Consider the following 13,357-nt stretch of genomic DNA (forward strand, 5'->3'; position numbering starts at 1 on the left):
CATTACTCAGCCATTATTTATGGAATGAAAAGTAATATTTCAGACGAAATGAACATGTTCAGAATTCGGAATACGAAATGGATACCTTCATGTGTAGTTGACGAACATGCTATTTGTTGATTTCTCTGATATGAACACCATCTAGGACCCATTAAATGCACTCATCCGATATAAATACATTTCCTACTTGCGAACCTTTGTGTTTGTTCAATTAAGTTGACCTTACTGTAGAACTGTTTATAATTAGTTTTTATTAAATATATTAAGTGGTCTATGAACTAAATCTGGGCATGCCACCACGTCATATTTTACTAATTATTGATAAACCAGACATAATGTCACTTATAAACAGACAATCCATAGTACTGAATAAAGACAAAATGAATCATGACTCTGGGCGGTACAGCAGATTACATTCAGCAGCTGGGGTTTCAGGTGCTTTGGTGGAAAGATAGGAACTCTTAGGAACTATTTTCTACATTAATATGGGTGAAATGAGGTTTTTTGCGGCAGACATCATGCGAGGAACATTGAGGGTGGCCATGGCCATTATGACCGAAGCATAGACTCCGTGTCAAGGATGAGGTGAAGCACGGCGCCTGCACCTTGCCATGCAGGTTTGGCAGGCTCTTGTTTTCTGAGCGATATCTCTGACCGACGATGCGATTCACGTCAGTGAGCAGCGACACCAGGTCCTTGGATCTGCCGTGGACTTCAAGTTGAGAACACAGTGTCTCAACGTACCACGAGCCGTTTCTTGGATTGCGGAAGGAGTATAGACCTGCAACATCACAGAAAACTCCCAGGAATGACAGAAGCACAGTTTGTCCAAGTAAGGCTCTGTCCATGGAAGAAATAGTTACTCCAAAAATATAAGAAAGGTGGTTGCAAGACAAGTTGTGAAAAATGCACAGTCATTCAGGGTAAATAGCAAAGCTCTGAAAGAACAGTCTCAATAATTTCAAACATGGAGTACATGTAAAACTGTGAATTAATAGTAGTTTACTACTACAGCACAGAGATTCTTGCAAATGACTGTTGCATTCGTGCTCACATCCTTTGTCCATCCCGAGAGTAAATTCATATTTCGAAGATTTCGTAGATATAACTGCTCTAATTTAGACATTTACACTAAGGTGACAAAAGCCATGGGACAGCGATATGCACAGGCACAGATGGCGGTAGCATCGCATACACAAGGTATTGTATTGTATTGCACTGTATGTTAACCAGGGACCTAGAAACGACAGAGAGGCTCCGTCACCGTCGCAGCCGCAGTGGTCCACAACCCCACGATGGCTACCGCAGTCCACTTCACGCCTCCGTCGCCCCACACCGAACCCAGGGTTATTGTGCGGTTCGGCCTCCGGTGGACCCCCCAGGGAACTTCTCACACCAGACGAGTGTAACCCCTATGTTTGCGTGGTAGAGTAATGGTGGTGTACGCGTACGTGGAGGACTTGTTTGCGTAGCAATCGCCGACATAGTGTAACTGAGGCGGAATAAGGTGAACCAGCCCACATTGACCGGTTCACCGGACCTCAACACAAATTCACCGGGCGGATTCGTGCCGGGGACCAGGTGCTCTTTCCTGCCCGGAAAGCCGTACGTTAGACTGCACGGCCAACCGGGCAGGCCACACAAGGTATTCACTGATCAGTCCGAGCATTATGACCACCGATCTACGATCGATATTAACCGGTCCGGGCGATATCAGCATCACCTGACGAGGAATGAGTGTTACTCAGACACAAGGGCGATGGGTGTAGTATCAGTGAACGTGCTGTCTATGTGTAGAATGTGGAAGGCGCGCGATCTATCTGAGCCTGACCGAGGCTCGGCACGAGGATTTCGAAAACTACACGACTTGTCGGGTGTTCGAGAAGTGTCTTTAACACGTGGCGAAACCAAGGTGAAACTACGACCAGACGTCCTGGGATTGGGCAGCCACTCCTCATTACAGATGTCGGACGTCGTTGGCTGTGCACACTGGTAAAACAGGACAGGCGGCGAACTGTGGGGGAACTAAGACCAGACTTCAATGCTGGGCAGAGTACAAGCGTACTGAAGACGCAATGCACCGACGCTCATAACGATGGGCCTCCGCAGGCGAGGACCTATGCGTGTCCCTGTATTACCACCACGATATCAGCAACTACTATTGAAATGGGCACGTGACCAGCGGCACTGGAGGTTGGCGTAGCGGCAGAGGGTGGCACGTTATGATGAATCCCGACAACTTCTTCATAATGCCGATGAGAGGACGCGAATCCAGCGCCTTCCACGGGAACAGCTCCTTGACATCTGTACTGCGGGACAGAAAGAAGTTGGCGGGGGCTCCCTTATGCTCTAGGGAACATTCACGTGGGCATCCTTGGTCCAGAGGAGCTCGTGCAAGGCACTATGCCGGCCAAGGTGTATCGACACTGATTGCAAACCTCGTACACCCCTTCACGACGAGCATCTTCCCCAATGGCAGTGGCATTTTTCAATAAGATAATGCGCCATGTCACAAGGCCAGGAGTGTGATGGGATGGTTCGAGGAACACAGTGGCAAGTTCCAGTTATTGTGCTGCCCCCCACCCCCCTCCCACTCGCATGATCTAAATCTGATCGAATACACTTGGGATTTGATTGAACATGGCGTCAGAGCTCATTGCCCCCTTTCCAGAAATTTACTAGATTAAGGTGACTTGTGACCAGATGTCATGCCAACTCCCCCCAGTGGCCTACCAAGACCTCATTCCTCCCGTGCCATGACGTGTCGCCACTGTTATCTGTGCCAAAGGTGGGCATATGGGCTATTAGGTAGGTGGTCATAATGTTCCGGCTGATCAGTGTGAAAAGGCAGTGGATTGGTGGAGCTGTCATTTGTACTCACAAGGGAACCTCCCCAACGCACCCCCCTCAGATTTAGTTATAAGGTGGCACAGTGGATAGGCCTTGAAAAACTGTACACAGATTAATCGAGAAAACAGGAAGAAATTGTGTGGAACTATGAACGGAATGGACAGTGTCTTGAAAGGAGGGTATAAGATGAACATCAACAAAAGCAAAACGAGGATAATGGAATGTAGTCGAATTAAGTCGGATGATGCTGAGGGAATTAGATTAGGAAATGAGACACTTAAAGTAGTAAAGGAGTTTTGCTATTTGGGGAGCAAAATAACTGATGATGGCCGAAGGATATAAAATGTAGACTGGCAATGGCAAGGAAAGCGTTTCTGAAGAAGAGAAATTTGTTAACATCGAGTATAGATTTAAGTGTCAGGAAGTCTTTTCTGAAAGTATTTGTATGGAGTGTAGCCATGTATGGAAGTGAAACATGGACGATAAATAGTTTAGACAAGAAGAGAATAGAAGCTTTCGAAATGTGGTGCTACAGAAGAATGCTGAAGACTAGATGGGTAGATCACATAACTAATGAGGAGGTATTGAATAGAATTTGGGAGAAGAGGTGTTTGTGGCACAACTTGACTAGAAGAGGGGATCGGTTGGTAGGACATGTTTTGAGGCATCAAGGGATCACCAATTTAGTACTGGAGGTCAGCGTGGAGGGTAAAAATCGTAGAGGGAGACCAAGAGATGAATACGCTAAGCAGATTCAGAAGGATGTAGGCTGCAGTAGGTACTGGTAGATGAAGAATCTTGCACAGGATAGGGTAGCATGGCTAGCTGCATCAAACCAGTCTCAGCACTGAAGACCACCACAACAACAACCATATATTGGATATATTAACTTTTTTTCATACGAATTCCGCTAATAGTGGAGAACGTGAGAAACTTGACGAATGTCGTTAGTCTGTAAACTATATTGCAAGCTCAGTCATCCTAGCTAGTCCCCGTAGCTGTCGGCAGAAGTTAATATTTCTTGTGACAATAAATTTATATAAAAAGGGTCCTTTTGGTATTAAACGATGCTGTCCCCTGTACAATGAAGGCAGGGAAAGCAATTACAATATTTTATCCTAACCCAAGCACTTCACAGGTTTAGCCTATGCGCTGCATCATGCAGCTGAACGAGTACACCTAAAATCTGACAATGTGAATACGCTGATATCCTCCACAAACAAGGTAAATAGTCATACAAAATACAAGGGTTTGATAATTCTGACAGCATTAATTAAATCATATCCCGACTATTTTTACATTGGACGTATTCTTGAAAGCACCTTTCCATGCAGCCGCATTTAGAGGCATCCTGCCAGACTTAGCTTTGTCGTCATAGCTTATTTTAACCAGATGAGGTGTCTGGATAAACGCTGCCATCCTTTCCTTTGCTAATTTTCATGAAGACAAGTCGGTAACAGACCATAAATGCCCGCAAATTTATTGAAATTAACACCTATTTACTTCACTCGATTCAAAAGCCTCATAATTGCGTTTTCTTTTTTTCATTTTTAGATTGTGGAAATGACATTGAAAGTAACAGATTTGAAGCAAAACCTGATATACATTAAATCAACTATCAACTAGGAAGCCACATGTAACTGGTGGAAGCTCCGACAGTTATTCGAGAGGGTGAAAAACATTTTCAATCATCCTATAGAGAAATTGGTTCTGTACCTTTTAAGATAAATAAAACCATCAGTTAAAACACTTATTTTAAGTTTACGAAGTTATTAGAATATATTTTGTGGTAAAAATGTAAAATACTTTCAACAGGGTCTGACTTTACGCGAAATTTCTTCGCTTTCACGCTTTTGACATAGAAAGATAATTTTTTCTGTACAAAAAGATCTATCTGACAAGTTCAAGTAAGGAAAATTTGAAAAAATTGTTTGTTTTGTACTATTTTAGAAGGAAACAGAAATATATACGGAACTGAATATTACTACAGCACATTTTCTTAGTCTTTGTTTGTTTTGTTTTGCTGCCTCATTGTGCATGTTGCAATGATACGATACTTCATGAATGCATGCGTGTTTTGCGGTTTGATACTGCATGAAAATCCACGCTATAATTATTTCGTTTGCAGAAAGGTGGTAGCGCTATACGCATTGGTTCAGAAATGCCTTTCCTTTTGCGACTGGAGAGTCGCAATGCCTCACACACCCTTTGCCCGCTAAACGGGTACAAACTTGGAAACAAATGCAATGATGCTGTGGCGATGTCAAGGAGCTCAATGTAAGCATCTGAATGAGTGCTAATAGGATAGAAATGATTTTATCGGAAGTAATTTGTCATGGCATAACATGTAGGACGGGATATTGAATGGTACTGTGAAATCAATGTATTGATAGGTGCCATACACTTTGATGAGTGTATGGACCACAAGAGATTGTCACAACACATGAAGAGCATGACAGTGGTCGCAAGGCCTAAAGACTGAATTTCGCAGTGACGATTCTATTTTGGAGAACTACAGAGCACCTGGACCAGCCTGCGAGGAGTGTTTGACACCATCTGGTATGGTTTGGGTTTTTTACACTTAATTCATTGAACCGGCTTTCATTGTCCAGAAACCACAACAGCTCTTAATGTAAGAGTACGTCCTCGACATTGGAGATTTGTTGAGTGGTAATATACAGTATTTGTGCACGTGACTCGACTCAACACAGCGCGCAATGGCGAGGGAATGCTACCGTGGTGAGCACAATCGGCCAGTCTGCATTTTTGAGCTATGTAGTGAACAGACGACAAAGGTGACAAAAAAGAAACTGTATCTGTCGGCCGCAAGAAGCTCTGATGTTGACGCCATAGCCTATTAGAAGACAAATTGCAAAACATTGAAGGTAAAATTCATTACGAGAAAAAAATTTCATGTAAAGTAACAAAATAAAGACAATGTGAGACAATGAAGTAGGAGACTGGTTGAAGCAGAAAAGAGGAGGTGACAGCGTTAAGAATAACTGATAAAAGCTTTTAGCAAACATTTCATAACTGTTACTGGAAAGGTTGTCAGACTCAATAGAAGCTGCCCTGGAGTATCTCAGACCAGCCATTACAATTTACTTCAGCAACATTTTTAGTACGACCTTCACTAAAAGAGTAGAAGCACTGTTCGGCATAAAATCGAAAAAGTCTAATAGTTACGCTAAAAAGGCAAAAAATTTTATTAAAGAATTTTCTACGGAGTTTAGTAAAATATTACTTTGCGTAGCCAGTCATTTATCAATGGAAAATACCCAGAATTGTTGAAATATGTTAAATTGAAGACATTTATGAGACAGGAGATAAGGAAATACCATAAAATTTCCGTCTAATTTCACTTTTATCATCACACAGGAAAATTTTATGAAAGGAAATATACTGATAACTTCTTAATCATGTGAATACAATTAATATATTGCCAATCTCACAGTTCATATTTTGAGAGGGTTCTGAAACAGAGAAGGTTATTGACACATATAGCGAGAATGAACTTGTTCCTTGAACAATAAACTAACGGCTACTGCTACATTTTCTGATCCGCCAAAGGCATTTAACTGTGTAAATCATAACACCATTTAAGTAAAATGTTATGGTGTAACAGAGAATTTTGCAAAATAGTTCAAATCAAATCTCTCTGACAGGAAATAAATGGCTTCAATAGGAAAGAAATTTTGTGATAAGCTACTGGGTTTCATCCAACTGGGAACTGAAAACATGTGGCATTCCACAAGTTTTCATCTTAGGGCCGTTAATCTTCATGTGTATGTCAATGACCTTTCATCAATAACATTACTGGATTACGTATTTGTTGTACGAGGTGCATTCAAGTTCTAAGGCCTCCGATTTTTTTCTAATTAACTACTCACCCGAAATCGATGAAACTGGCGTTACTTCTCGACGTAATCGCCCTGAAGACGTTCACATTTTTCTCAACGCTGACGCCATGATTCCATGGCAGCGGCGAAGGCTTCTTTAGGAGTCTGTTTTGACCACTGGAAAATCGCTGAGGCAATAGCAGCACAGCTGGTGAATGTGCGGCCACGGAGAGTGTCTTTCATTGTTGGAAAAAGCCAAAGTCACTACGAGCCAGGTCAGGTGAGTAGGGAGCATGAGGAATCACTTCAAAATTGTTATCACGAAGAAACTGTTGCATAACGTTAGGTCGATGTGCGGGTGCGTTGTCTTGGTGAAACAGCACACGCACAGCCCTTCCCGGGCGTTTTTGTTGCAGTGCAGGAAGGAATTTGTTCTTCAAAACATTTTCGTAGGATGCACCTGTTACCGTAGTGCCCTTTGGAACGCAATGGGTAGGGATTACGCCCTCGTTGTGCCAGAACATGGACACCATCATTTTTTCAGCACTGGCGGTTACCTGAAATTTTTTTGGTGGCGGTGAATCTGTGTGCTTCCATTGAGCTGACTGGCGCTTTGTTTCTGGATTGAAAAATGGCATCCACGTCTCATCCATTGTCACAACCGATGAAGAAAGTCCCATTCATGCTGTCATTGTGCGTCAACATTGCTTGGCAACATGCCACACAGGCAGCCGTGTGGTCGTCCGTCAGCATTCGTGGCACCCACCTGGATGACACTTTTCGCATTTTCAGGTCGTCATGCACGATTGTATGCACAGAACCCACAGAAATGCCAACTCTGGAGGCGATCTGTTCAACAGTCATTCGGCGATCCCCCAAAACAATTCTCTCCACTTTCTCGACCATGTCGTCAGACCGGCTTGTGCGAGCTCAAGGTTGTTTCGGTTTGTTGTCAGACGATGTTCTGCCTTCATTAAACTGTCGCACCCACGAACGCACTTTCGACACATCCATAACTCCATCACCACATGTCTCCTTCAACTGTCGATGAATTTCAGTTGGTTTCACACCACGCAAATTCAGAAAACGAATGATAGCACGCTGTTCAAGTGAGGAAAACGTTGCCACTTTAAGTATTTAAAACAGTTCTCATTCTTGCCGCTGGCGGTAAAATTCCACCTGCCGTACGGTGCTGTCATCTCTGGGATGTATTGACAATGAATGCGGCCTCATTTTAAAACAATGCGCATGTTTCTACCTCTTTCCAGTCCGGAGAAAAAAAATCGGAGGCCTTAGAACTTGAATGCACCTCATACTTGCAGATGATACAAACATTGGAATAAACAGCAAAGCAAGTATAATTTTAAAAAGGTCAGTTAATGAAATTTTTGTGGGCACCAACAAATGTTTCCTAGACAATTCTTTGTCACTAATCCTTCAAAAAAAGAAAAAAAAGAAAAAACGCACACTACGTGCAGTTCAGAATCGGTAAGAGATTTCTGGAGAACAGGTTGACAGTGTTAAATTCTTGGGATTACATCTTGATAATCAACTCGCCTGGTTCACAGGACTGTTGAAGCATCTAAATAAGTCTTTACTCGCAATGCGTATATTGTCAGACATAAGAGGTGTGAAAGTAAAAAAAGTGGCATAATTCACTTACTTTCACACCAAAATGTGACATGGCATCATTTTTTGGAACAATTTGTCTAGCCAAGCTAAAGTTTTCCAAGTGCAAAACCGTGTAACAGGAATTATTTTCGGTGTGAACTAAAGAACGTCCGCCAGAAGCCTTGTCGAGGAGCTGAGGGTACTAACAACTGCATCACAAATATATTTATTCCTAACGAAATTTGTCATAAATAATATATCTCTTTTTCAAAGCAACAGTTCAGTTCATGGAAAAAAACTGTAAATAAAAATAGTCTGCACAAAGATTTAATGTCACTTGCATCGTTTGTAAAAAGTGTCTATTTTCAGCAACACACATTGTCAATAACTTGCCAGCAATCATGCAAAGTTTACTTTTTAATAATGTTAGGTTTAAGACGATCCTAAAGGATTTATAGTTGGCTATGGCCTACTCCACTAACGAATTTATTAGTATTACCGACTGATGCACAACTATTATTAATAATATCAAATTCATTGTGTCAAATATGACTGCCTGATATCGTCACTGCACGAATCAGATGAATGTAAGTAAATGTTTTAAGCTGATTTTCTGTTCGATAATACGTGGCTACAGTAACCTAAGCCTTATATCGTTAGAGTGTTCTACAATACAGATTTCGTCAGAAGTTTGTAATTATCTGAGAAACAAAAATATATGTATTTAAGATTTTTTGACTTTCTGATATGGTGTTCATCCTTGAGGATCTCCTCATTAAGAATCTGTGGAACAAAAAGTACATCTAATCTAATCTAATTTCTTGTGTGACATGAGATGCAACGAGCGATCTCGACTTCTTCATGTTGAGGAAGGACAGTAGAACAACAAGTGCCACTTTCGGGATGTGTTAGTGAAAACTGCTGCAAAAGGGACTTGGTTTGATAGGATCTCATCGGGATGGGTGCTGCAAGATTTGTAGATTGGTTTCAGGTACTTTACATTTCTTTTTTCAAAGAATGTGAAGGCAAGCTCCCATAGGAGATAACTTATCATGAAACTTGAATATTGACGTTATCAGATATCGCAAAGAAACACAGAATCTGTTTTTCTGCCACCTAATTCAATGCACTTGCGTCAGCCATTAAACGTAACGTTGGAGAAGTGGTCTGGGAGAATAGAAGTTGGGAGCAGGTTTGATGAAAACACCAACAGACACGCAATGCATCCTTATCACTTTGTTAAGTTAGTGACAAACTCCATGGAAGATGTAGATCCGATGGAAACGTCCGATCCGATTTCGCAATACAGCGCTCTAATCGTTTGATGCAAATCAGGCTTTGAGTGTTCTTGTGAAGGTAACACCCACAGCCAGCCCGGATCTAGGAGGGGGGGAGGGCAAATCAAATATGAAATATGTGTGAAATCTTATGGGACTTGACTGCTAAGGCCATTAGTCTCTAAGCTACCACACAACTTAACCTAAATTATCCTAAGGACAAACACACACACCCATGCCCGAGGGAGGACGCGAACCTCCGCCGGGACAAGCCGCACGGGGGGGGGGGGGGGGGGGGGGGGAACCGGGGTATCTGCCCCAGCGTCAATTGCAGGAGATACCAAATTCCAAATTCACATTCTTCAAAAAAAAAACTAATTTCACAAAGCGCCTATCATCCAGGACACGTTGGTCTGTCGATTATTCGTATGATTTTGAAACGCATCACTGTTGGCTTTTGAACATTTTTGAACACTTTCTAAGTTGATCTCTGAACGAATAATAAGTCGATTTTAGAATCTGTACATAATGTGCGTGATATCTCTGCCAGGGAAATCCCCGTCTCATCTAGAAACAAAAAATTTTCTCGTAGACAAAAGGGGATAGGGCTATACGAGCTGAGCCGAATAAACCCGAACGGATGAATGCCAATCGCTGTTTGTTTGTGTGGTTGATTGGGTGTGTGAATGATCAGCGTTGTTATAATTATTAGCGAAATTCATATACTCCGACTACCAGAGTGGAAATAAATGACTTACAGGAATAACACGTAAGAAAGATTACATATTAATCTTCTCGGTGTGTCCAAGAAAATGAAATTTTGACGGAAAATTTTTGCCATATGCCTACAGAACTAAGGGCCAGTTCTACAGCCACCAGTTAGAAGCCTGTAAGTTTCATTCTCGGAATTGCGCGCAAAATACGTTGTACGAGCACGTAATAACGTCTAACCGTAGAATAAACGAGGCAAACGAAACTGGTGATTCCGGCAGGGTTAGTGAAGTTAACCGGAGAACAGGATTTGACAATGGTAGGAATAGTTACAGAATTTGTGATGACAAGATTTGTTAGAACGAGGAAGGAGAAGAAACGGTGACATCATATAGATTATATGGAAGAATATGACGATTCCAAATTTATATAAAAATTTCGTACTACCACTTTTCAGTCTCTTGCTTGAGAAACTGAAGCATGTGAATGTATTTCCAAACATGAAACTGTTAGCTTATAGTAGACATAATAGGCATTTGATATTGGTACATCGTGAATTACATTCTGCGTGTTATTTATGTAAATTAGTTACATAAAAATGACCATTTGTGCGATAATAGTCTCGCTTATTTGGAGTGTGTTACAATTGCTGCAATATTAAAAAGGCCTATTCCGTTTTACCTATAGAGAGTGGCAAAATAGACGTAATCAAATCGAGAAACCACACATTTGGGTACGTTTCATATTAACAGCTTTTTCAGTATAAGACAACGACATTTTGATTTTTCATGTAGCAAAACGATTAACGAACTCTGATGGCGTAATAGATTTTTCCCGCAGAAAGTAAAGCACGCCGTAAAGCTGTAGCAAGATTATAGAGAAAAAAATGCTGGGGCCTAATGACTGAAGAAATGAGTACTGTCCTACTAAAAATGAAAATATCACGTGACTAGGGCCTCCCGTCAGGTAGACCGTTCGTCAGGTGCAAGTCTTTCGGTTTGACACCATTTCGGCGACTTGCGCTTCGATGGGGATGAAATAATGATGATTAGTACAACGCAACACCTAGTCCCTGAGCGGTGAAAATCTCCGACCCAGCCGGGAATTGAACCCGGGCCCTTAGGATTAACATTCTGACGCGCTGATCACTTTTTTTTAAATTTTAATCTCATTTTGTTCGTTTTCGTTCATTGCATCTGCTCGTGGCGGACGTCGTAAGACACCCGTTTCAGTTCGTCGTTGATCCATTAACTCAGTTTTTTTTATTACAGAGGACGGCTAACCCTCTGACCGAACATGCTGAGTTACCATGCCGGCGCACATATCCATCCCAGCCAGGAATCGAACCTGGGCCTGCTGCATGGGAGGCAAGCACGTGACCACGCAGCCAAGCAAGCGGACACTACTCAGCTAGCAGGGGCAGACACTGTCTTGCTTGTCTCTTGCCTTTACCGGTTTTAAGTTTCCTATATTTAATTTTATGTTACACAAAAGAGAAAATTATTAGCTAATAGGCAACAAAGCGTGCAAATTTACTGAATAGTTCTCATTGTCCCAATTACGAATAATCCCACTAAGTATTAACTGGGTTTTTTGTAAGGCGGGCGAGGGTAGGATGTCAAACCAGGCGACTGACAGCAGGAGAAACACCACAGGACATTTCAGTTTCCATGGTCCTGACTATGGGTTTGATGGCTATCATTACAAAATACACACGTTTGAATTCCTCAGAGCGAAATACAATGACATGCGATAGAAGAATGCTGTGTGAAGATGTGTGGCGCTGTACTGTGGCGCATTTAAGACCTTCCTGGAAATATATGTTTTACATATCATACACTTCAGAAAGATGTGTTACAAGATGCATATATTTTGGAAAAATCTATTTTTTTAAATTTTTGACGTCCTATCTCAACTGCTCGGCGGGGTGCGACACTATAAAGCATTTTCCCAGGTTCGGCTGCCCACAATAACGAACAAAATAAAACAGTAATTGAACACAGTTTAACTAAATTTCCCTATGATACGCGTTCTGGAAACGGGCGCTCACAATCAATTAGCCTCACACAAAGAAAAAAAGAGTGGATTTCCACCGTCTGATGAAGATTCTGACACCAGAACAACATCAGGAGGTTCAATGTACGCATTGGATAGTTAAGATTACCTGGATCTTAATAATGCTGGCTACTCTAAGGTCTCTCTAGAGCCCTAAGCTTTGTTCTTACGCAACAGTATATCATATTTCACCTGATTCATGTGTCTGGGAATATGCAAGCCTTCCCTGAAGAATGTCTAGTACCACTAATACTCTAAACTGACCGTTCACCTGTCATATTTTCCATTTATTATTTAGAACGGGGTTAGTTTGCCATATACTAACGGTGATCATTCGCTGCTGATGTTTTGTAGACTCGTATACCCGTCGGGAAGGGAGAAAATCCCCGTAGAAACAGTCCAATCCTTCTTGAATGCATGCCATAAAGTTTATACATGGTCACCGCGGCACTCTGGACAATACCTAGTGCCCAAGGTCACAGGTAATGAACGGATCTGTAATCGTAACAACGTGTGTGTTTCCATGTGCTGTCAAAGAAATGGGGACCTTCAAACTTCATTTGGCCATGTTCTTCCGGAGTTGAAATTTTCAAGGACATTAGTGTACTACTTACAGTCATGCATATCTCAAGTAATGAGGTCTTGAATACTCCTCCTCCTTAGGGTAGTAGCCCGCTATCTATCTTTACTTCGCAAGTCACCTTACGGTGTGTCGCACATAGTACTGTGCGCACCACTTGTGATATACACTCAAGAGCCAAAGAAACCGGTACACCTGCCTAATATCGTGCAAGACCCCCGGGAGCACGCAGAAGCGTCGCAACACGACGTGGCACGGACTCGACTCTTCTCTGAAGCAGTGCTGGCGGGAACTCACACCACCAATCCTGCAGATCTGTCCATAAATTCGTAAGAGTACGAGGGAGTGGAGATCTCTTCTACTTAATAATGTTCATGTCTGGGACGTTTGGGGCTCATCGGAAGTGTTTAAACTCCGAAGAGTGTTTCTGGAGC

The 13,357-nt window shown here is 42.1% G+C and overlaps 1 protein-coding gene across 2 annotated transcripts in view; it reads right to left on the minus strand.

The window, feature by feature from the left end:
- Positions 1–355: 355 nt before the first annotated feature.
- The window catches only part of LOC126417518 (caspase-1-like), a 180,302-nt gene continuing 167,300 nt past the window's right edge, over positions 356–13,357 (minus strand). For both annotated transcript variants that reach the window (XM_050085124.1, XM_050085125.1), the window contains exon 6: positions 356–781. In XM_050085124.1, coding sequence (XP_049941081.1) covers positions 462–781 — 320 coding nt within the window. In that variant the 3' untranslated portion in view covers positions 356–461. The remainder of the gene's footprint in view (positions 782–13,357) is intronic.

Source organism: Schistocerca serialis, chromosome 1 (assembly GCF_023864345.2).
Source record: "Schistocerca serialis cubense isolate TAMUIC-IGC-003099 chromosome 1, iqSchSeri2.2, whole genome shotgun sequence".
NCBI classification, from domain to species: Eukaryota; Metazoa; Arthropoda; class Insecta; order Orthoptera; family Acrididae; genus Schistocerca; species Schistocerca serialis.